At 35.9% G+C, this 23,392-nt stretch overlaps 2 protein-coding genes across 2 annotated transcripts; both read right to left on the bottom strand.

Annotated features, from left to right (window-relative positions):
* Positions 1 to 1,738: 1,738 nt before the first annotated feature.
* Positions 1,739 to 5,520, bottom strand: LOC148999993 (Ribonuclease P protein subunit P38-like protein). The gene is made up of 4 exons (XM_089140947.1): positions 4,656 to 5,520; positions 3,083 to 3,138; positions 2,797 to 2,989; positions 1,739 to 2,132 (listed from the first exon to the last, which is right to left on the bottom strand). The coding sequence occupies exons 1-4, from the start codon at positions 5,454 to 5,456 to the stop codon at positions 1,779 to 1,781; spliced, it is 1,404 nt and encodes a 467-aa protein (XP_088997073.1). The 5' UTR covers positions 5,457 to 5,520; the 3' UTR covers positions 1,739 to 1,778.
* A 12,014-nt stretch (positions 5,521 to 17,534) lies between these two features.
* Positions 17,535 to 22,902, bottom strand: LOC148999992 (putative RNA-dependent RNA polymerase 1). The gene is made up of 5 exons (XM_089140465.1): positions 22,798 to 22,902; positions 21,974 to 22,510; positions 19,200 to 21,130; positions 18,608 to 18,758; positions 17,535 to 18,459 (listed from the first exon to the last, which is right to left on the bottom strand). The coding sequence occupies exons 2-5, from the start codon at positions 22,505 to 22,507 to the stop codon at positions 17,554 to 17,556; spliced, it is 3,522 nt and encodes a 1,173-aa protein (XP_088996591.1). The 5' UTR covers positions 22,508 to 22,510; positions 22,798 to 22,902; the 3' UTR covers positions 17,535 to 17,553.
* Between the last annotated feature and the right edge of the window lie 490 nt (positions 22,903 to 23,392).

The following is a 23,392-nucleotide window of genomic DNA, read 5'->3' as shown; positions in this document are numbered from 1 at the left end:
TATTTTTAACCGTTTTTCCTCATATAACCCAGAGAAGAGAAACTCACCTGGCATATTTAGAACCAGCATCCCGAGGGTATTTTGTGAATTTCACCTTAAATACAAATGAAAATGCTTCTCCACCTGAGAAAATCACCTGTGTATCAAGATGCCGGAACAAACATCCCAAGGGTATTTCAGAGAATTTTCACCTTGATTGGAAATCAGGAAATCAGAAAATGAAATGCTTCACGAGCGTTGGCAGCTTCGTTTCTTTGCTTTTTCAACCTTTCTCGCAGGCAGTACAGTTTCCTAAAAAGCTTGAGAAAGTTATGAAAAAAAGGTATTGAAGTGAAAATTGACATCACAATTTGGTCCTTTGTTTTTTTTTTTCTGACAAAATTGAAACTTATATGGAGGGCAATGATTCATCTGGTGTGGCTAGACAACTACCTCACAGGACCACTAGTGTGCAATCACATGCATCAACATGGCTCAAGTCAGATGGGATCAAAAACCGTGGGATTACGGGGCCCACCTTATCTTTGCCAATTTTAGAACTCTGCTACATTTGATATCTATTCAAAATCCCTATCCTCCCTCTCTTCCCTCCCTTTTTTTATAACCAAAACATCAAAGTTAATAATATTAAACGAAAGAAGGGTCCCCCATGGTTTCCTAACCACAAAAACCAGTGGGTCCTACTGGTGGGAAAAAAAAAATTTTATTTTTTTCAAAATGTATTTTTCACCGTGGACTCCACTAGTTTTTGTGGTTAGGAAGCGTCAGTACTCCCCGTCAGGGTTGCTAATCCGGACTTGGTCGTCAGGGTTGCTAATCCGGACTTGGTCTGGAGATTTATACAAACAAAATCAGTTCGTAAAAAACAAAGATGATATACCCCCACCAAAATCTCTCTAATGAAAGACAACAAACGCATTTAGCATGAAAATCAGTGAATCCATTGCCAACCTTAAGAATATAACTAGAAAAAAAAACCCTATGAAACTAATATTTCCCCTCCCCTCTCTCTCTCTTTTTGATGCTAGCAAACATATTTTTATATTAGATACATTGAAATGGTATATGTTGAATTGCACTAAAAGGTATTAACCTATATGATCCAATACTCAATACAAGACATTATGTCTTTTAAAATCACCTGACAATGCCATATTCAATGCTATAAACCTTAATTGTTAGGAGACCATCTAGGGCAGTGGCAACTACAATAGGGATAGGTATCAAGGAATAAGAACAAGCCGAACACTAATACAAGAGCCCTTTTTTCCCAAGGTTCAATGGTTGCGATTAAAACAGGTGTATAATACTACGAGGAATGGCGCCCGAGACTTAGTTGCGTCCACTTTTCTTTCTAATTTATTATGAAACTTATTTTAGGTGATGATTTGACTTTATCATCATATATATATATATATATATATATCAAATATAAATAAATTATCGATTTCTGTTGTCAATTGCGTATCAATTTGATCTGGTTTAATCCGGTTCGGAATTGATTTGTTAAGTCTGTACATAATTGAATTGGTTCCCGGTTCTGATTAGGCGTGCAATGCCCCAGCCCTAAGCCAGTCAAGTACGAATCGATTGATTTGGTTCGGGCCAGTTTCACCGGTTCAGGCTTGAAACACCCCAAAGTTGCAAAGCCGGAGAACCAAATCCAACCACAGCCGGTTGGACCGCTGTTCCCACCAGTGCAATAGACTTGCAAAAAATTGGTAACTCGGAAATCGAATGATTCTCACAAACTTGGTTATGGCATGTGATAATTGAATTTACCGAATAAAAGGATATCTAGAAATGTAGTATTCCCTAGCACGAGATGCACCATCTCTGGCCAGGAGCCCTTCTAGATCTCCCATGATTCTAGCCAACAAAATCTCCAAATTTCTCTGAATTTCTTTGAAATTGTTCTTAATGGAATCCAAGGACCTCCTAGTGGTTACTTTTGCCTGTCCCACTATTTCATCATCAAATTGGCTCTTGCTGATCTCAGTTTGTAGAGCTGTTAGCTTCTGCCCTGTCTCGATCGCTCGCTGTTGGAGACGGAATGCTTCGAGCAAGAACTCTGTTTGCCGTTGAGTTCGGAACTCTGAGCTGAGGTTTGGTTCAGAAGGATCACTGGCTTGCTGCACAGAATATGGGAAATAAATTAATGAGAGAAATCTCCAGCATCAAACTAACCAAAATGTTACCAAATGTCATCATAAAGGAGAAACCAAAGAGTTATAATCAAGAAAGGGTTGAACAATTCTAGCATGAGCAACCTATCAACACACTGATTACAGTTGGATACAGCAAAGAATTAGAGTTCAATTAATCTTCAATTACAAAATGGTATGACCTACAACAGCTGGGTTAGCTTCAAGGATAAAAACTCATAAAACTATGCTTTAGACCCCAAAATGATCCGTCTCCACCATGGACACTTTTAGTCATAGGTTCTAAAGAAAATGGAGAACTATATTTTTTCAGATACACAGTGTCATAAACTCCGATTTTGCTTTCACTACAGATTTTTCAAACAAGCTCCTGAACAAACCGTCATTCAGAAAAATCATGCTAAAACTTCAGTTAAATGGAAAAGCAATTACCTATGGCTCACTCATTCAAAATATACGAAAGTTTACAATTCATTTTGTAGAAATTGTTCTATGTACTCTGCCAATTATTCATGTTAAAATAATGTATGAAACAATAGCAAATAAGCCCGTCTTATATCCATTTTGAGGGTTAGGAAACACAAAACTACAAAAATAAGAGAGCATAGGATTCAAGATCGGTCATCCATACCATTCTCCCACATAGATCATCAATCTTTCCAGCAAGAGCTTGATACCTCTTAGCTTGCTTTCTCATCGATGAAGGGACCTTCGACAATTCGGCCTTCCCAATTCTTTCCAAATTTAGCAGTTCCTGCTCAAGTAATTTCAACTTGGAGGAAACTCCAGTCGATTCGCCATCTACTTTCCAAGGGGACTCCCTTCTGAACAAGAAAATTTTGTAGATTCTAGTAAATCTAGTGGTGTTTTTGTAGCTAACTTTTAAAGTGCCATAGTATCCAGACTACCTCAATTACCTTGGTGCATACTGCTTCATTTGATAAAGTGATTCGATAGGTTCACACTGTACATCCTGATACAACAAGAACAGCAAATCACAAACAGACAAATATGAAAAACACAACTTTATATCTACCCATTTAGCAATCATTGAAGCAATAATGAGTTGGATGCAAGATGGTGGTGCTGCCTTTACAATGTATTCCCAAAAAAAAATTAAGATACACAAGAATTAGACCTTTAAAGTCATGAACAAACCGACAGAAGGTGTATCCATGCAATCTCTCTTTTTTATATTTACCTTTTAATCTTTCCGAACTGTAAATAACATAGGAAAGGATTTACACAATGGTTTGAACCGCAAACAAAACTAGGTGGCAATAATTTTGGCCCCCTGGGTCCCCTGAACCACCAGAGGATAGGAGGGGGACTAGTAGGGAGGTAACAGCCAGGAGGTTCAAACTGAAAATATCCTGATGAAAACACCAAAGCATCACCAACTGCCCTCGGCAGCTGTTCTTCTCTTCTGCAACTAATTGTTCTGTATCATACCCCAGCTTTCCACTTTCAACTATCCAAAACACCTGGAAATCAGACTAATGGTTTATCTGTCATTAAGGCAGCGAGTTGAGTTGAACAATTTCAACATCTAGGACCAGGATCTTATAGAACAGAACCTTTCTTTCTCCACGTACAAACTACTTATATACTCAAGAAACATAAAAGCAATAAAGAGGTAAAAATCCCCTCATAATGGAAGCTACAGATTTTGTGTTTGAATTGAGCAGAAGTACTAAAGGAAATGGACAAAGATAACACCTAAATGGAAAAACTTAAAACAATTTTGGTCAAACAATGCCATTCTATGCAGGAGAGACGAACAACTGAAATCTAGCTGCCCCATTGTGAACCTTCTGGCTGCTAGAACTGGGTGTCTGTGAAGCTTGGAATCTCAAAGTGGAGACAAAAAACAGAGGTTCAATCGGAATGAACATGGAGGAACTAATGAACAGGGAGGAGGAAAAGGCGAGAAACCTAAAGATGACTAACAGGATGGAAAAATTATCGGTACCTTGCAGATAGACATTTGTTCAAATGAGGTAGGTCCCAAAAGCAAAACAGCAGAAAATGTTCTGCCCAAATGATTAATATCAAAACATAGTAATCTGTCTCTGTTCAGCCAAGACAAGCATTCAGATAAAGAGAAAGGGAAGGAGGGAAATAAACATACACAAAGAAAAAGGAGGAATGATGAACCAAGAGCTCTTAGGCTACATACCAAAAGCTCTGAGAGGGAAGAAAGGGAAAAAGTAATGATGACACTTACAGCAACAAGCACTAGTAATATCTAACCCATGAGAACTTCTCTTAGTACAGAACCAGCAATATCTTTCTCATGAAACCAACTTAAGAACTGAAGTCTGCAAAAGCCCCAGACCTCTTAAGCTTTTTTTAAGGCAAATTTCAAATACGAGTAATCAAATAAAGAATCAAAAGCAGTGATCGATAATCGAGCATGATCACAAGAACCAAAAACTCGATGTATCTCAATAGAAGATAAGACAACTTGGTAGAGAAAGAAAACAAAACCTGCCAACCATTGTCACCCCAAAGCTTGGAAGCCGAAGGAAAGAAATCCTTACTGAAACTGTTCTGGTTCCCATAAACCTCACCCATTTCGTCTCCAACGCTATTCCTAGCCAGGAAACACTCCTCAGAGATAGGATCTAACCTCTTCGAAAACCTCATCTTCCCAAACCCCGAATAACCTGGGATATAATCACCAAATTCTCCATTTTCCTCCACATTTACATCATAACCTCCACTATTCTGAGACCCATAAGCTTCAAACTCCGAACCCTTCTCGCTGTCAATCCCATCAACAGAACCAACGGAAAAACTATCCTCATCTGTCTTCCTAGACATAAAATTAATCATCTCTTCCCGCTCCTCAACCTCTCTCTGAGACTTCTCAACACACATCCTAAGCTCAACTTCATTCTTCTCCAATTCATCGATCTTCGCCCTCAAATGTGCGATTTCTTCCGCAGAAGCCTCGATCTGCCGCAACAGCTTCTTCTCTTCCTGCTGCCATCCATTCCTGTGACTAGCAAAAATCTCAACAACCCTTGCATTCGCTTTCGAATCCTCTCTTCTGCGAGACATCATTTGTCTAAGCTGTTCCTCAGTCTGAAAGAGCTTTCGAGAAAGGTTTCTGTTGTGAGTTCGGAGAGTAGAAATCAAAGAAAGAGAAGCTTTTGGAAGGAACCCTAGAAAGACAGCAAAGCTGATGCCAAGATACGAAGAGAGAAGCTTGCGAGTTTCTTCATTTGTTGATGAATTAAGGGTATCTTCTGTAAGAACTGTGGTGGTCTCTGTCTGTGCCGCCATTACTGAGACTGAAGAGCTCTCGGTCTCGGGAGCAGAGGGGGAAATAGGTTGGGAACTGAGAACTGTGAACTGTGAAAATGTAAGACAGTGATACCGTAACTGAAATTTGTTTTTTTATATTCCAAAATTGACCCTAGTCTTAGAAATAAATTACGGGATTCACCATTTATCCGGTTTGCTATCTGATGATCCGATACGTAACATACCACAATTTTCTTTTTTTTTACTTTTTTTTGTAATTAAGGTCTAAGGATCCGTTTAATAACACACTGAAAAAACAGTTTCTGATCTTTCTTGTTTTAAGGCTCCTTTCTTATATCCATTCTCATTCTCTATTATGCCTATTTAAAATAAATAAGTACTAGAATGAAAAATAGATTATGAAATTTTATCGAAAATAAATTATGAATAAAAAATAAGTTTGATATCAAAATAAAAAATTATTAATAAATGATAGTGAACAACTGAGAAATGAGAGAAAAAGTATGATTTTTATAATAATGAAAAATTATCATAATTGAGAATGATAATTGATACCAAAAAGAGCCTAAAAAGCAGAAAAATCGAGAGCCATTTGATAAAACTATTATTTTCATAGGATTTTGCAACATAAATTAAAAGTTATGAAAACTTTTGCTTCTTAAAATACTTTCAACCCATTTTTAAAACAAAAATTAAGTGCAGGTTGGATTGGTTGGGTTTAACTAGACATTTTTTACAAAGGTATTTGTAGAATTTTTCTTTCTTCAGTCCTTTTCTATTTTTTTATAATTTCCAAATTTGTTTAAATAAAACTGATTTTATCGAAACGCCTCTAGATTAAATCTAGAGGAGAAACAAATTTTATCAATACACCTAGGAGGAAATACATTCCAAACTCTACTTTAGGTTGTGTTGGCCTAGCCCCTTTGGCAAGAAAATCAGCATCATGATTTCTAGAGATCATGATTCACAAAGAATCAGGTTCAGGATCAAATCATATCAAAAATTGTTGGTTTCAACCTGACAAAATCAAACACCTAGGAAAATGTTTATGCTTCCTGAAATACATAAAAGTCTTTAGGTTGTGTTTGGTTCAATGATTCATCCCAACAAAGTCTAACATCCCAGAATCATATTTCCAGAAAAGGGGTCATGATTCTATGGAATCAATGGTTCTGTATAGATTGTATTCATTCAATCACAAAAAAAAAGTGTAGTCCCACTTTTAGTGCCAACGCTTCCCTTGAAGCAACCCGTGAATCTATTTGAAAAATCACCTTTAGTTACTCGTTGGCTTCCTGTCAGCAGCCCATCTATCAAGTGGCCGGGGTCCCCTGCTCCATTAGTGATTCCAATGTAGTTCAAATGAATCTCTCTAAAAAGCTATTTGATTACTCCAATTCTGTGAATGGATTTGACTTGATTAGTAAATTATACCAAATTTATCACGAACTAGATAAATGGTGAATCCCAACAAAGTATGTAATATCCCAAATCACATTGTCCACATAAAAAGGGGTTTGAATCTTGCATCAATAGCATTGTATAACTGCAAACAATCGATCTCAGCTTCAATCACCTCAAAATCCTCAGCTAAAAGATAAAGTAATCCCTTAAATCATTTTAGTGCTATTACGGTATCAATCCAATTTAAACACCTCCGTGACTCTTATACCTGCAGTTTGAAGCTTTTCACCTGCCACTAGAGGGGAGTCGTTGGCTGTTCGTGGTTTGTTTTGCCATATGCATAGTAAAGCTCTTAATATGCATCAAGTTTGGCCATGGTGAGTCAACCCATTGCTATCATCATTAATGTGATTCCTTTAATAGTTAGTTACATATATCTATCATATCTTATCATGTACTTTGCCTCATCCAAGCTTATTTTTCCTGATCGTGTGGTCTCCCAAAATGGTGGGCCCCACCACTCAAACTGTCAATTAGAAAAAGGCAATGATTTTTTCCTTTAAATACATTTTTGAATTATTATTAATGGGTATCAATCCAATTTGTACATATATGTATCTCTTTATGACCTGTAAATTTTAAGCTTTTCAATTTGTCCTAGAGGGGGAGTTAGTTGAATGCATGTTGAGAATGGTTTGATTATTCCTGTGAGTGAAAATTTCTTACAAAAAAAAAAAAAAAGACAATAAAAGAAATTATGATTACAAAGCGTTATAGAGCCAACTTTTCTTTTCATTTCTTTTAGTAATAGACAATATATCACTCACTAAGGGTTTTTTTTTGAGGCGAGTCTCCAAATCAAGCTCAGTAACTAACCTTAATTGCCTCATAGACACGTTCTTCTTTATCCTTTCTCGCCTCATTGACCAAGTCTCTCAAAGCACAAGCGATCTCCCTCAATCATTTCTTCTTCTTCTTAGGCTGCTTAGAGTCGTCATCACCCCTTGGTCTATCTAGGGATAGACTAGTACTTCCCTTTGGCGTAGATTGGGTAATGATACATCATCTGCATTGGTTTCAAGGTCAAAACTCAAGTTCTCATCCCATGGGATGTTGTACTCATTGGCTTTAGGTGCATTGAATTGTGACTCATTCATGAAATCTACAAGAGTTGTAGCTTAATGGCCAGTTGCAATCTCGTTACTTAGTATTGCAACAACGTCTAGATGAATGCAACACACACAGAGCTAGGTATCCCAACCTACTGGAGAAATTCTTGAAAACCTGCATTCTCTAAGATAACATATTTTAATGCGATAGTGGTATTCGATCGAGCTCTAGAATTTAAGTTTCAGTTACCTTAAGACTATATTTGTAGAGCATTGAACGGAATCAAGATCAGTTAAATGTCATTACTCACCCAAAAAGAAAAGGATGACAACCATGGAACATAGTCACATCCACATTTGTTTCTTTCATGTTGATTATTGTAGAAATTATAAATCAAACCAAATATCTATACACAATTAAGAAAAAAATTTGCATTAATAAAAATACCCTATAGGTAGTGGAAGAACTAAATGACAAATATAAATAAAATTCAAGTTGGGTTTAATTGAATTACTTTCCTATTTTCTCTAATCATGCCCCCTCTACAAAAAAAAATAAGAAATCAGAGAACAGTTTGCTAAAAAATATAGACATAATCTCTCTCACCCCCTCATCTTCTTCTTCTATTTCATCTATCCCCTGACTTTTTCCCAATCTGTGTGACTGGTTTACAAAAATTTTTAAAAATAATAATAAAAAAACTAATATATAAGCACTGAATTGACAAGTTTAGAAGAGGCTTTAGCTAATGGAGAAACAGTTAAATGCTCCAAAATTATGTGATTTCCTTTTCAATATATAGTTTAATACACCTCCCACAAGAATTGAGAGCAAAGGGACTTCATAAAATAATCCACTAAAAAGAAAATTGTATAAATTTAGATTTTGTTAGTCAATGGTTTCTTTCAAGTAGGATGTTTTTCTTATTCTTAGCAAATATTAGGCATCAAAAAAATTTTAACTAGGAATCCTCCATAACTCTAGATGTAATAGCCTGGTTTGTAAATTCCAACATATATTCTACCTTACATATATTCTGTTCTTTTCTCTTTGATTTCTACAGGAAATGATGAGTGATTAAAGAGGTATCTACCATATCACCAACTTCCATCTAATTCATTGACTCAAAAAAGGGCAAAAATATTTAAAAATAATAGAGGCAACTCCAAATAAAACCCACAAAACACAAACTAATTCAAACCACATGAGAAACCTAAGATCAAGGCAAATTAAAATTAAAATGACTAATTCAACTCCAACAAATGAGTTAAAGGGTATAAAAAGAAGAAAATTTCATGCTTTACCACAAAAATGCATTTTCCATTACCCAATAAGTAATGAATTATTCCTACTAAAAAAATTGAAAACAATAAGAACTTGTGTTTAATATGGATGATATTTCCTATCTACAGTCTAGGTTTATTAAATGTAAAGCCCAACGTATTTTTATGAAAAGTAACGCATGTGTGGACACCCTATCCCACCTATCTTTTTCTTTTTGATACTTGGACTCTATTTGAATTGATTTTGATGATTGACCCCCCCCTTTCTTTAATTCCGAAGGGTCAACTAAAAAAAGATGTTAATTAATCAAAGGTCCAACGTCCCGTTTAAATTGTAAATAAATATTGATCAATGATCCAACATATTTTGGTATTCGGAAAAATGCCTCTTCAACACGGGGCTTATGCTTTGATCAATGATCGAGGTCATCCGGACACCCAATTTACTCCTCAAGAGAGCTTTTTAATACTACCGTTCAGTGGGTGCGAACCCAAGACCTCCCCCTAGGGAAGTTGGATCTTTAACCGCTGAGTGGGTACCACCTTTCATCGAGCGAGATAGTTTGGTGTAATTTCACTCCTTAGATCTTCTTTCTTATAGAATTGGACTCCTCAACTATAGCTCACAATGTTCTTCCATGAATGAGTTCTGTAACCCCCACCCCCAAAACAAAACAAAAATGTCATTGAACTAGGAACAATATTAACTATAGTAGGTGAGTGACAAAATGTGTCTTTTAATAAAAGTGCATTTTCCATTATTCCATATTAAGAAAGTGCATATAATTAGTCCCACATTAGAATGCAAAAAGTTAGAATCCGAATTTATTAGTAGTGTTTCATATTAATTGCAGATTATATAATAGGACATGCTAATACGTATATGAAATGTACAACTTATGATGGTTCACCGTCCAAATAAGATGGAATTATGGGTTTTGATGAAAAATTGAGACCCGTCAAATTGACCCTACTATATGTAATGTACAACTACAACCAACGATTTAATGGTCCCAACGCAAACTCTTTAAGGGCTTGTTTGGTTACACGAATCTAGATATTTGAAATATCCACATTCATGACTGTAAGATTTATACCTTTTTGGTTGTGAAAATCTCTAGATTCAATGAAATCTAAATATTCATCTTTTCACACTAAAAACGTGAATCTGTAGATTTATGGGTATATGGTAAAATCCAGAGATTTCATCCTACTATAAGAACACTATACATTTGCACATTCACAAAAGTCACAGATAAATCCACAAATTTCATTCCACATATTCGGTTAACCAAACAGTTAATTTTATAACTTATGAGTACATAGATTTGAAATTTCCCGACTCATGTAACCAAACAGGCCCTAATATAATTAAGTATTCAATTTGTTGACAAAAAAAAAAAAAAAAAAATTGTTGTCTAGGCTTTCCACACCAGCAATTAGAGGTTGTAGAACTACTTTGGTGAAAAGGGTTGAGGAGCACATTTATTGCCATGTGAATGGGATTATGCAAGAATTTTGTTGATTGGATAAATGGATGTAAAATTGATTGTAATTTAAACAAAGTTTCTTGCCTATGATTTGTGTTGGGGTTTTGATGTATGGTTATGGTACTACCATCTACAATTTGTATCATTAGGTTTTCAACCATACGTTGAACAGTAAATCCCAAGTTACTTAAGTCAATGTGTGAAGGCAACCTAGAGAGGAGTGAATATGTTGTAATTATTTAGACTTGTCTAATTTTTCGGTTTAATTACAAATACAAGATAAATTATGAATTTCTAATGATAATAAAGTAATGCAGGCAATTCACAAGATAAGTGTTTTATAGTAGTTCGACTTTGCAAGTCTACGTCCACTCATCTCTTGACCTCAGGAGAGTATTCTTCTAATGATTCTCTTTCAATACAATGAATAGAGATTATACCCTTTAGAATCTATGTTCAATAGGGCAAAAGCACCCTTTACAATATTTGTTCTAAGTAGGGCAAGAGCACTCTCTTCCAATTCTAATCAACCTAGACTAGAATTGAACAACAGTACAATTTGATGAATTTGAAGGTGTTACCTAACAAGGAGTGTGACACTTTACTCCTTGTGTGAGTGTGATGCAATAATTATTGAGTACTTGAGAGATAAGATGCATTACTAGTGAAGTACTAATGACCTTCAATCACTCTAAGCTTTACTCCAATGAGCTTGTTTGACAACTTTGGAATGTCCTTCAAAGACAAGTGATCAATGTTTGTTCACTAATTTGAGAGCTTTGAGAATTGTAAGATGTTAAATGCTCAATAGGTAAGGTAGAGACTCTCAAATGGGGGTAGTTGGGCTTATAAAGATGGCATTCAATTGCTTGGCCTAACCTCCCAACAAATAGAAATTTTTGTGAAATTTCAGTCCAAATGGACGTTCGTCTGGATTAGACGGAGATTCATCTAAAAAAGTTAGCCATTAAAAATAGCTATTGGACTAAGTCTGGACCAGACGGACATAGCAAGCCAAACGAAAATTTTGTTTGGCTCTATGTGACCAAACGGACGTCCATCTGCAGCACAGAGTGCACAAGTAAGTGCAGACAGGGACTTGATTGGGTTTTTGGTATTTTTAACCAACCCTAAACCTCATAGACTCTCCTAATATGTTATAGGTCAGTCTAGTGACATGATATGCATATAATTTAACGTGATTACATATGAGTGTATATATATGTGTCATAAATCCCGAATTCTTGTAAGTCTTCAACTTGATTTGATTTTTGCATCTTCTTGTACTTTGATCTTGACACTCATCTTAACCTTCATTCCTTGTCCAAGATTATTTGATCTTGACTTAGGCTTGAGCATCTAGTGAGTTTGGTCCAATAAGTCGGATTTGATACACTTTTTAGTAATGAACTGGACAATTACAACTTAATGTAGAATTAATAATTTTTATTTGTTATCATCAAAACTAATGGAGGCTGATGTGCTAATGCTGGCATGGCACATTTCCCAACACAATATTTAAAACATTTCATTTCATTAAAAATCCAACCAAACAATCCCTTACTAAAACCCCAGTGGTCAACACCCAATACATTTTGACCAAGAAGAAAAACCTCAATGCATATAAGAATTTAAAACTTAATTATTCCTTCTTTTTTTAGGTAAACTTATGTTGTCATTTCATTTGCTAAACATGCTTCAAGAAAGAGAACAAAAGGAAGAGCTAAGATAAATTCTTTCCACCCTCAACATGGGTTTCACATTTAAGCCATGAATTTATTCATAAGAAAATGCTTAATTCTATGAGCACGAGGTTCACATTTTCAATGTTAATATAATGAATTCATTTAAATGTAATTTTCTTTTCTAGAAATTCATATAAACTGGACATTGGAGGACTTTCTAATTAATTTCAGCTATATAACATCCTTGACTAACCACAAATAAATATAGCAGATCTTGTTCTTCAAATCTCACTCCATCAGAAGCAAACAAACCTAGAAACTCAAGCTAAGAGCCAGCAGAGTTGAAGTTACATTGTTTTAGTCTGCAATATAGAATATTTGCTCCAGAATAATTTGGGTTATCCCTTCTTAATTTATAAACGAAGTTGATTTTTTTCCTATAAAAAAATCAAAATTGATGAATAGTAGAAAGATGTGAGAAGAAACCATTAACTTCTGCCAACTTTCTATGTTGTTGATCCTTCTGCTCCAGTTCTCCAGTTATCCACCGCTTGCATTTACACATTTTTATGTCTTCCTTTCGTAACAGTTATCTCCACATTTCTAAGATATACAAATTTGCAACATATCGAAGAATGAGATATGGGAGAAAACTAAAGAGTTTCAATTTGGATTTAAAATGGAAATCTAAGGTACCCATCCTCAGCTGTAATTGATCGCCAAAACCTTCGAATAGCATCCATAGTAAAGCAATTAGCAATTGCTGAATTATCTTTTGATTCCCAAACTTGTCAAAATCTCAAACTTCAAGTATTTGCTGAATAGAAAGGTGGCCTTTTCTTTCGGTTAGAAAACTGGAATACAAGATTCTATGATTGCAAAGACTTAGCTCTTACTTCGGTGATTGACCTCAATCTCACAAGGGTAGACTGAAAATGATAATCAGGCCATTATTAATATTCTAACTCAATCTTCGACTCTCCTTGCCTAAAATATCTATTTTCTTATTAGTGACTTCAAACTTCTAGCCTCATCATTCAGAGATATCTGCTTCACCAAAAAAAAAATCCTTCATGGATATATTCTTTCACTTGTATTTTTTAGAAAACAAACTTTGCAATGGATGTATTGACAAAAACTACTAGATTTCAAGAATGTTTTCTACATCTTTGTTTCCCTTTTTGTCTTGGGCTTTACTTCTTGATAATTTTAGATGTAAATTACCTCATGGATTTGATCTTTAGAAATACATTATGTTCTTGTGTTTATCCAAAGTGTAAACATCACCAAAAGAATTGCTTATTTGAATTCAAGTTACATTTGTCATTTATTCATAAGAAAATGCTTCTCCATACTATGAGCATGAGGTTCACATTTTCAATGTTAAGATAATGAATTCATTTAAATGTAGTTTTCTTTCAAGAAATTCATAAAAATTGGACATTGGACTTTCTAATTAATTTCAACTATATAACATCCTTGACTAACCACAAATAAATATAGCAGATCTCGTTCTTAAAATTTCACTCATCAGAAGCAAACAAACCCAGAAGCTCAAGCTAAGAGCCAGCAGAACTGAAGTTACATTGATTTATTCTGCAATATAGAATATTTCTTCCAGAATTTTCTATGTTGTTATTCTCCTACTCCAGTTATCCACCTCCTGCATTTATGCATTTTTATGTCTTTTTTAGGTAACAGTTATCTCCACATTTCTGAGAATTACAAATTTGCAAGGTATTGAAGAATGAGATATTGGAGAAAACTAAAGATTTTCATTATGGATTTAAAATCGAAATCTATGGTACACATCTTCAGTTGTAATTGATGACCGAAACTTTCGAAATAGTTTCCCGTTATGACTCTAGATTGGAGGTGAAGAACACAAGATAACAGAGATAGTTAAGATAGAGAAGATGATAGAAGAGGAATTTGGAGTTTGATATAGGGATCCAACCCATTACATTGAATTGTTAACAAACCACCTAACAATATTTCCATCTGGAAAGTTCTTCTCTCTAACTAAATTATAACCCCTCCCATGATTCTTAAGTAGGATCATAACCCATCCATAGTAAAGCAATTAGCAATAGCTGTTGAAAAATCTTTTGATTCCTAAACTTCTCAATGTCACAAACTTCAAATATTTCTTCATGGAAATTTGGCCTTTTCTTTTGGTTAGAGAACTAGAATACAAGATTCTATGATCTCAAAGACTTAGCTCTTTCTTCGGTGGTGGTTGATCTCAATCTCACAAGGGTAGACTGAAAATGATAATCAGGCTATTATTAATATTCTTATCAGTGACATCAAACTTCTAGCCTCATCCTTCGGAGATATCTGGTTTAGCAACAAAAAAATTCTTCAGAGATGTCATCTTTTGCTCGTATTCGTAAAACAAACTTTGCGACAGATGTATTGGCAAAAACTACTAGATTTCAAGAATGTTTTCTACATCTGTGTTTCCCTTTTTGTCTTGGGCTTTATTTCTTGATAATTTTAGATGTAAATTACCTAATGAATTTCAAAAAAAAAATTACCACATGGATTTGATCTTTAGAAATACATTATGTTCTTGTGTTTACCAAAATTGTAAATTTCACCAAAAGAATTGCTTATTTGAATTCAAGTTACATTTTTCATTTGATTAATCACAACAAAAACTCAATGTACAAGTCAAAGTCTTCGTTTTGATTCCCTTCTAGGGTTTTAGAACAATCTTGATTGAATTTTAACAAAAAGTGTCACTCTAATGGTTCAGGCATGGGGTTTATCATTAGAGCCCATACGGGAGAGGTTCGCCTTGCAGTTTCTAACCCAGTCCGGTTTGGTGATGTTTTGCTGAGGGAGGCCTTAGCAATGAGAGAGGGTCTCACATTGGCCATTGGTGAAGGAATCGACTACATTGTTGGTGAGTCTGATAGCTTAGAACTCATAAATTCCATTAATGGAGGTATGCCAACAACCGTAGTAGCAAGAGAGGTTGTATCGTACATTACCCAGTTGGGTATGTCCTTTGTGGATTGTAAGTTTTCTTATGTTCCCAGGTTAGGTAACAATGCGGCTGACCGCCTGGCTAGGAAGGCCACGTCTGTTCCGGGGAGGACATTTTTGCCACTTTCCAATCCCTGGTTCCTTGACTCGAGGAAGTCAAGCCCAGTGTGTTGTTCCCGCCTTTCCTGCCTCTTTGAAACGTTGGTTTTAGTTAATGTCAGATATTGGTACAAGTTCTGAAAAATGGAAGAAAGAGAAGGGAAAGAGAAGCATTCTTCCTTACATGGCTCCCTCGGCTTTTCTCAGATACCTGATTTCCATACTTTGGTAGTTTGGTTCTTTCAGATAACTATTTCTTTGAAATTATTTGTCATATAAGTATATAACTTCCTCTGAGAAAGGCAGATAAATTTCATGTTACATGTTGGTAATATCTTGACTCAATAAACCAAGTTCTGGTTGGGTCTATACTACTAGTTGGAGCAACTTTATAATTGATTTTCAATGAATAGAATTTTAGATAACTTTGTTCTTTGTTGAAGTTCCTTTATCCAGGATTTTGCCAAACTAATGTTTTTTTTTTTCTCTTTTTTTCCTTTCTTTTTTATTCCCAATCATGCACTAGCCTCATTCATTCTTCTAAAATTTCCCTCTGGTTTGCTTTTGCTGTTCCCACCTTTGTTGAAGGGTCTACTCTATCAGTGTTTACTTGATTGTGATTAATAGTGCTTAGGTATATTTTCGCTAATTTACCTAAAAGGAAGATCTTGCTTTGAGATTAGACATACATTAAGAATAGTAGAGATCCTCCTCACCAAACTTGCCTGTCAAACTATCCTCTCACACTATTTATGTGGGACCCACACTGCCCTGCCTAATATGAACAGACCCTGTGAGTGTGGTAGAATGGTTCGACGGGTAGGTTAGGTGGAGAGGATTTGGACTCTACCAGAAATCGAATCATCTAGTTGGAAAATTTTCTCTCTGTGTGGTAGAAAATCAGAATATGAATCTTCTCTAAATATACGGTGGAGGGATGTGAGGGTAGACCTGTAAATGGATAGCCGAAATCCGCCTCTGAATTCGCATTCGTATTCATTTAAGGGTGTCCATGTCCAGAATTTTTCTTATCGAAAAATCTCTATATCTGTCCGCCAAGCAACCGGATTCGGATTAGGATAATTGCTTATCGGATCGGATAATATCCGATAGAGTAAAGTATTTATCATTTTTTCTCTAAAAATGAATGATAATCGGATTCAAAAACCGGTAATCGGTAATCTGAAATTATCCAGTTAAAATAAAGTATTAAATATTTTTTTCTCTAAAAAATGGGTTAATAATCAGATTCGGAAATTGGAGACCGAAAATTTTTTTAAAAAAATGACAATCACCAATCAATAGAGTAGTTTATCGGATCAGATTATTATCAAATACCCAATAAAGTTATATATTCGAATTTGGATGTCTTCTATAAATTTATGCCGGATTCAGATTTATTTGAATACTGACGTATTTGAGCCGAATCCGATCCATTTACAGGTCTATGTTAGGGTAGTGGTATTCTTTACCCTCACGGGTAGAGGATCTGACTCACACGGTCATACCCCTCAAATGTATATACGGAAGCAAATAATATTTTCACACAATGCCAGGGGTATTGAATTGATACGAATCAAGAGTAAAATGGTAGAAATGAAAAAAAAAAAACTTTTAAGTTTTAAAATTGAAAAGGGCTAAATCCAGTTGGTATCAGTCAAGGCCGATACGGATTACTAAAATCAACTGCATTTCGGTTGCTGCGACTGTTCTTGGAAGTCCAAGGCTTTCGCTCTTGCGTTCTGTCAGATCCAAGGTGTTCTCTTTCTCTTTTCCTGATTTTACATTGTACGCTTGTGGGCTTTTTATTCTTGATGAAGATTTCATCATTTTGAAAGTCCTTAAAATTTGATCATGTCTAATCATGTCGAAGTTCTTAGTAGATGATAGTGATTTTTCCATTTTTGTATCACTTTTGCTTCTGGGTTTCTGAATGACTATCATTGTGTTGAAAACTTTAATCAGCTAAGAAGAAGAGGAGAAAAGGGGTTGTTATAAGAGGATAAAGATAACAACTTTGGTGTTTCTCTCAAGCCCTAATAAAATTTTACACAGCCATATAGCTTGTCCCAACAGAAACATAGAACAACACAAGCAATATCATAAATCTAGTCGACCAAATCAAGCAAACCCGAAACGATCTGTAAATTGGGATTGGAGCAATGGTAAATGATTCAACTTTCTTCTGATGCTGCTTCGCCTTCTTGATCTTTATCAGTTCGTCATAGATGCACCATGGGAAACTCAGGAAATGATCTGTATTCATTCTCTCACTGTAGCGTCCCCAATAATTAGGATGATATGTTACATGATACCAAGCTGATGCCTTTGCAGCCTTTGCTTCTGGAGATGAACCTTCCCCAAACCCCTCATTGAACCATCTCCTTGCCCCCTTTTTTAGATGACTAACTGCATTTTTTACTGCATCATCATCCCATTTCTTTGTGATTGGTTTCGCTATACCTGTGATACTACCACTTAGAAGATCTGCCTCTGTTTTGATCCTGTAATAACCCATTAGGTTTACCAACTCAGTATCATACTTACATTTGTAGCGGTAAGCATCATCAATGTAATTCTGAAAGCCATCAACCTCCAAGTCAGTGTCATAAGATACTCTTGCTATATCCGGAGTGAATTGTACAAAAGACATGTCTGATGATATGTCTTTTATTTCTCTGTATAGTTTTCCAATCAGTCCTGGGGATTCATAGCTTGGTCTATCAAATTTTTCCATGAAATCTGGGTATTCCTTGATATGTAGATGAGGTGGAATTTCTGCTGGGACGCCAGTCTTTGGGAAGTCAACTGCAATTGAGTGCAGCCTTGCAAGTTCTATGCAATTTTTGCTTTCTGCCTTCTCTGGTTCCCTATCAGCAAAAACTTTGTGTGCATTTGCAATAATTCCAAGGCTTTCATTCAAAATGTAGTTAGCGAAATATTCCCGAACTTGCTGTAACAACCCAAAATATAAAAACAACAAAAATTGCATGGTAAGAAGCACCTACAAGATTATGGAAACCAGAATTTATATGAAGAATTACTTTAAAAAAAAAAAAAAGTGGAAGAGTGTCATGCAACCTATCATGCTAGACTAGTACCTCAATTGTAACACCATGGTCCTGAGTAGCAGGTGGTGCTGCAAAATATTCCATGGGTGGAACTTGACGAGGTGGAATAAGCGTAGGGTCCCAACTTGCAAAATAAACATCTCCATCTAAATCACTCCCTGAGCATTCATCTGTGTGTGGCCTGTAGCCACAGTTTAGATAATATTAACAACCAGATCTTTAATTGGACATTAGTTAATGTAATGAAGTATGAAAAAACTTCTTATATGGGAAAAGGAAAGGAAGAAGCCTAACGATTGATTAGGAGCTACTGCTATAAGTCAAAACCATCCAGATATTTCGGTTTTTACAATAAAACACAAGGTACAAGAAAAGGAAAACCAATATGGTAAAACCCATCTGTTTCAATAGCAACTGTTTAGCATTTGCTCCTAAGAGAGACATCTTTAAGAGATCACAGGCTCAGTATGGTAAAAATAAGCAGAACAAAACATGTAGAATTCCATAAACTATGTCTGCATAAGCCTATTTGATATGTAAGTCAAATTAAATTCCTGATTGACATGACAAAGTTATCACAGACCCAGAGTAGTAAAAATTGAACAAGTAGACTGTATCTCACCTTGGTCCTTTTTGTGGGAAAACAATGCAATCCACCATATGGTGCAATGCTGGAACATCAATGGCACACAAAATGCGCACGTCACCAGGATGCAAGCATGGGTTCTTTGCAACGATAAGCTTTCCCTTGACAATAAACTTTTTCTGGACTGATTCCTTTCTGCCAAACTTAGAAAAGAAATTGGAAATGGAATTGGAATTGTCATGAAACTGTTTATTCCCAATTGGAGAAGCTTGGACAAATACTTGTCCATATTCTAAGGTTCCAGTTTCATCCAGACATCCTATCAATGATCTTCCATGTGGAATTAATATCCTTGTCTTTGTTCGCAGTTCTTGAAGCCTTTCTGCCCTGATTGCTTGTAGCATCATTGCAAGGAATGGTTCAGTACTAGGCTTATAGCCACAAATCAACATTTCCCTGAGTGCATTACTGCTTTCACCTGGATATGTCGTGTCAAGTACTTCCTGTGCCCTTAATGGATTGGTTAGAACAGCATCCAATTCCTCTATAGCCTGCCTTTGCTTCTCTTGAAAAATATGATCTTCCACCCCAAGTGTTGACAAAAGAGTGATTATCTGACGATTGAGGAAACAGGGTTGATATTTACTCCATGTAATTACACCTAGTTTTGTGTTATGGGATTCATACTTACACATGCTTTTTCTTAAGGACAATTTCTTTTCAGATGTAGGATCTACAGCCACAACACCCTTATAGCCACCATATCTTATTTGAAAGGCAGAGGGAGTAGAATCTTTAATCTTACACTTTACTGCAACTTTCCTTGCAAAATCAGCAGAAATTTTACCTATACCATCTGAGAAAACATACTTTTTCTCTTCTCTTACCAGCTCTATGTCAGGGATAATTTCAACTTCATGCATGTAAATTTTATGAGTGTCTTTAGATGAACTGAAAGATTGACCCAATCTAGCAGAATATTTGGCCACATTTTTTATTTGACTAAAATCACCCATCGATTCTCTGATCTTTTCTGCTGTAAGCCCATCATCTGCCTTTGCAAACATCCATGTAGAACTCACCCGAATCTGACTTGTTGAGAAGGCAAGAAACTCAAACCTCTTTTCTCCAATAACTATGCCATTTCTTAGAGTGGAAAGTATCCTATTATAAATTCCAGTACGCCTTCCTTCACCGGTAGAAAAATTACGTGGAGATAAATCAGTTGAGCGCAGTTTTTCGAAATTCTCATCAACAAAAGATACACGAATAAAGTTATCAATGTGGTTAGAGTAGTTTCGCAGCACATGATTTGAAAGGTTAAGGTCTGGACCCCAAAAATATACCCTACTGGGGGTAATTTGAACCCTGCGAATACATACCAAGTCCTCATCCAAGGAAATTGCAGGGGAACCTGATACATGATTGGATTTGTCATATCGTTCATATTGCTCTTTCAGCCATGCAACAGGCTCATAGCAGCAATCCTTTAAAAGAAACATTGCCTCCAGTGCATGCTGTATGTAGTTATAGTTTACTGGAACCAGAGAAGGATGAACCAACTTGAAAAAATTTGCATCTAGTGTTGGCCCTGCAAGGTATCCATGCTGAACCAAAGAACACACCTTAAAAAGGATCTCAAATGGGAATCTGCGGAACTCAGGAGCATTTGGAGGGCCAACAATAGGCACTAGGCTCAAATTTTTGGAATATGATACTTCATCCTTCATGATGAACTGACCTTCATCTTCTTCATAGTCGAAAAAGTATTTTTTAAAATCTGGAAGTGCAGAGCTATATGGAAGCTCCAAACAAATGGCAGAAGATTGTCCAATCCAGAACCAGCGAGTGAAATCTGTTGTTCTATCCCACTGATAATGTACACCATCCTTAAAATAGTTTAAAGTGGGATCAGATAGATTCCTGGAGAATACAGGTTTCTTATAGATCCGTGGAGCAGCAATCACCTAGACGTAGAACAAAGTTATGTTATCTGTCTTCACTGACATGCTTGGTGAAAGATTATGAAAATGCAGAGCAGTTATGTTATGTTTGGCCTACATGACTTTGCAGTGAAAATTGAAAATTGCAAGCAGCACTTGTCAGGTCAAAAATCTCTAGGCAATGAGGTGCTAGCAAAACACATTACAATTTCAAACTTAAAGCAAGCATTGCTTTCCTTCAATTCTTGGTGATGTATTTTATCAATTACTTGTAAAAGAATTAGCAAAACAGAGTTGAAACATGCTTGGAACAGTGGAATTCAATGTCATGAGGAAGATTAAGAGATCAACAGAGTAGGGTCAAGGGATCTCTGGTAAAACATATTGGCGTTTGAGTCTTCTATACATCCAAATTTTAATCCAGAAAACATAAAAGCTGTTACTTAGAATAAAATTTTCAAATCCTGATTGATTAATAGATTTCAACTTAAGGTCAGATCACTATAAAAGCTCAGAATGATAGTCAGCAATGGAGTACTATACTATTTCAAAACACATACAGAGGGAGATCTGGTCTCACCAGGATTTCATATCGATCTCAGACATCGATTGAAATCTCTATAAAAAAATTTATACCAAAACTTTTCTAGGTTATGTTGGAATTCAGGCAAACACAATTCTAATTGCATAAGTAGGATCACATCCAAATTTACTTTATAGCCATTATCACCACATGAACTGCTAACTCATCAGGAAACAGCCCTATTTTACATAAAATTAGTAGAATCTAATAACAATCTCATTATGAACATGATCAAAATGGTTATCAAATGGGGGGGGGGGGGGATTCGAAAATGCTACACATACCTGAATTAGTAGAAACTTGTGTTCGTTTTGGCCATTTGGACAACGAAGCTGGATTTTCCAAATGTCCTCATTAAAGAGTTCAAGCCTATAATCTGCACCTTGATAATACAGGAAGAAGTTTATTTTCTGCATTTCATAACCAAAGTTCACCTGGACATCCTTCCTTCCAAAGAGAACAGAAAACTGGTCTAGTGAAACTTGACAACCAGAATACATTGCTATAGGCTTCAAAGTGAGAATAGAAGGCCTTAGCTCAGCGGTTATTATATCTTGCTTCGCATCCCAAACCCTAAGGACAGAGCCTTTATATCTCAGGCGATCATTGACCAATGAGATCACAAGTTCAGCACTGTCAGCAGTTGTGAATTCCACAATAACAAAAACAGATGTCCACATATCCTGATTTTGATTCTTTTCTGGCCTGATTTTTATTGCAGAAACAGTTCCATTGCCAGTGTAACCCTCTAGAAATTCCTTGACTTCTTTCACTGTGACATCAGAAGGGAACCCAGAAAGATGAATAGTCCTCCCCATTTCCTGCAAGAATTCCAAAATGCAGTTTCATGTATGAGATTCAGCCAAAATGAAAACAAGACCATTCAAAGTCCAAACCATTAAGCAATAAAACTTGGCCGAGCTCATGTTTATAGCCACTATAGAGATCAATAGAGACAACCACTACTTGAAACTCCAGAGAAAGATTATACATTTTTTTCATGCTTGATCATTTTATGGAAAAGAAAGTAAGACAAAAGAAGAAGCATAACATTTGATGCTCAACCCCTGAAACATATAAAACTCAAGAGAAGAGGTGGCCATCTTACCTCAAAGATTTCAAATTGAGCTCTCAAAGTTACACCAGAGGTTTGAGGATTATTTAGATCACAATGACATGAGAGATATGTTATCAAGGCAAGGAGGAGTTGATAAAGAACTAGTGTCCAAGGTTACTGAGGCTATCTTTGGATGCCAAGAAAAGAAAAGAAAAAGCATACAAAGTTTCTCAGTCTTCAAATTCAGTTTCTTTCTGTTCACTTCTTGACATCCCAAACACTACCTAAGGCTCTATGAGTAGAAAGATAAGAAGTAGGTACAACACTCCTTAGCTTCTGGTGTTACTTTATTCCTTCTGCTTCTAGTTGGATTTGTATTCAAAGGCTTCAGACATGAATTACCAAGCACCAATCAAGCTTTCAACCCATCCATGAACACTGTTGGAATAGAATCTTCAGATGATGTAATCCCAAAGTAAGTCATTCCTTGGCAATTCTTCCTCTCCTTCGAATCTTTTTTCCTTTCTCCCCTCCCTTCTTTTTTTCTTTCTGGGGTAATCCCATGCTTCTATCTAAGTAGAGTAAAATCTTTGTTATAATAATCATCTAAGGCCCTATTATAGACCATAGGCTTTCTTTTCTGGTT

This window comes from Hakea prostrata, chromosome 11 (genome assembly GCF_041222555.1).
Source record: "Hakea prostrata isolate BN-2017 chromosome 11, UWA_Hpros_2, whole genome shotgun sequence".
NCBI lineage: Eukaryota > Viridiplantae > Streptophyta > Magnoliopsida > Proteales > Proteaceae > Hakea > Hakea prostrata.
The sequence above is the reverse complement of the archived record's forward strand: the minus strand, read 5'-3'. Positions and strand labels throughout refer to the sequence as shown.

Bases quoted from the DNA above. Each gene is read 5' to 3' on its own strand.
- LOC148999992 (XM_089140465.1), bottom strand. From the start codon at position 22,507: ATGGGGAGGACTATTCATCTTTCTGGGTTCCCTTCTGATGTCACAGTG. The intron at 18,759-19,199 runs GTGAGATACAGT...CTGTGGCTACAG, and splicing joins TTCCCACAAAAAGGACCAAG to GCCACACACAGATGAATGCT. The intron at 18,460-18,607 runs GTACTAGTCTAG...GGGTTGTTACAG, and splicing joins ACCATGGTGTTACAATTGAG to CAAGTTCGGGAATATTTCGC.
- LOC148999993 (XM_089140947.1), bottom strand. From the start codon at position 5,456: ATGGCGGCACAGACAGAGACCACCACAGTTCTTACAGAAGATACCCTT. The intron at 2,990-3,082 runs GTAATTGAGGTA...TTTCTTGTTCAG, and splicing joins ATGAAGCAGTATGCACCAAG to AAGGGAGTCCCCTTGGAAAG. The intron at 2,133-2,796 runs GTATGGATGACC...TATTCTGTGCAG, and splicing joins ATGATCTATGTGGGAGAATG to CAAGCCAGTGATCCTTCTGA.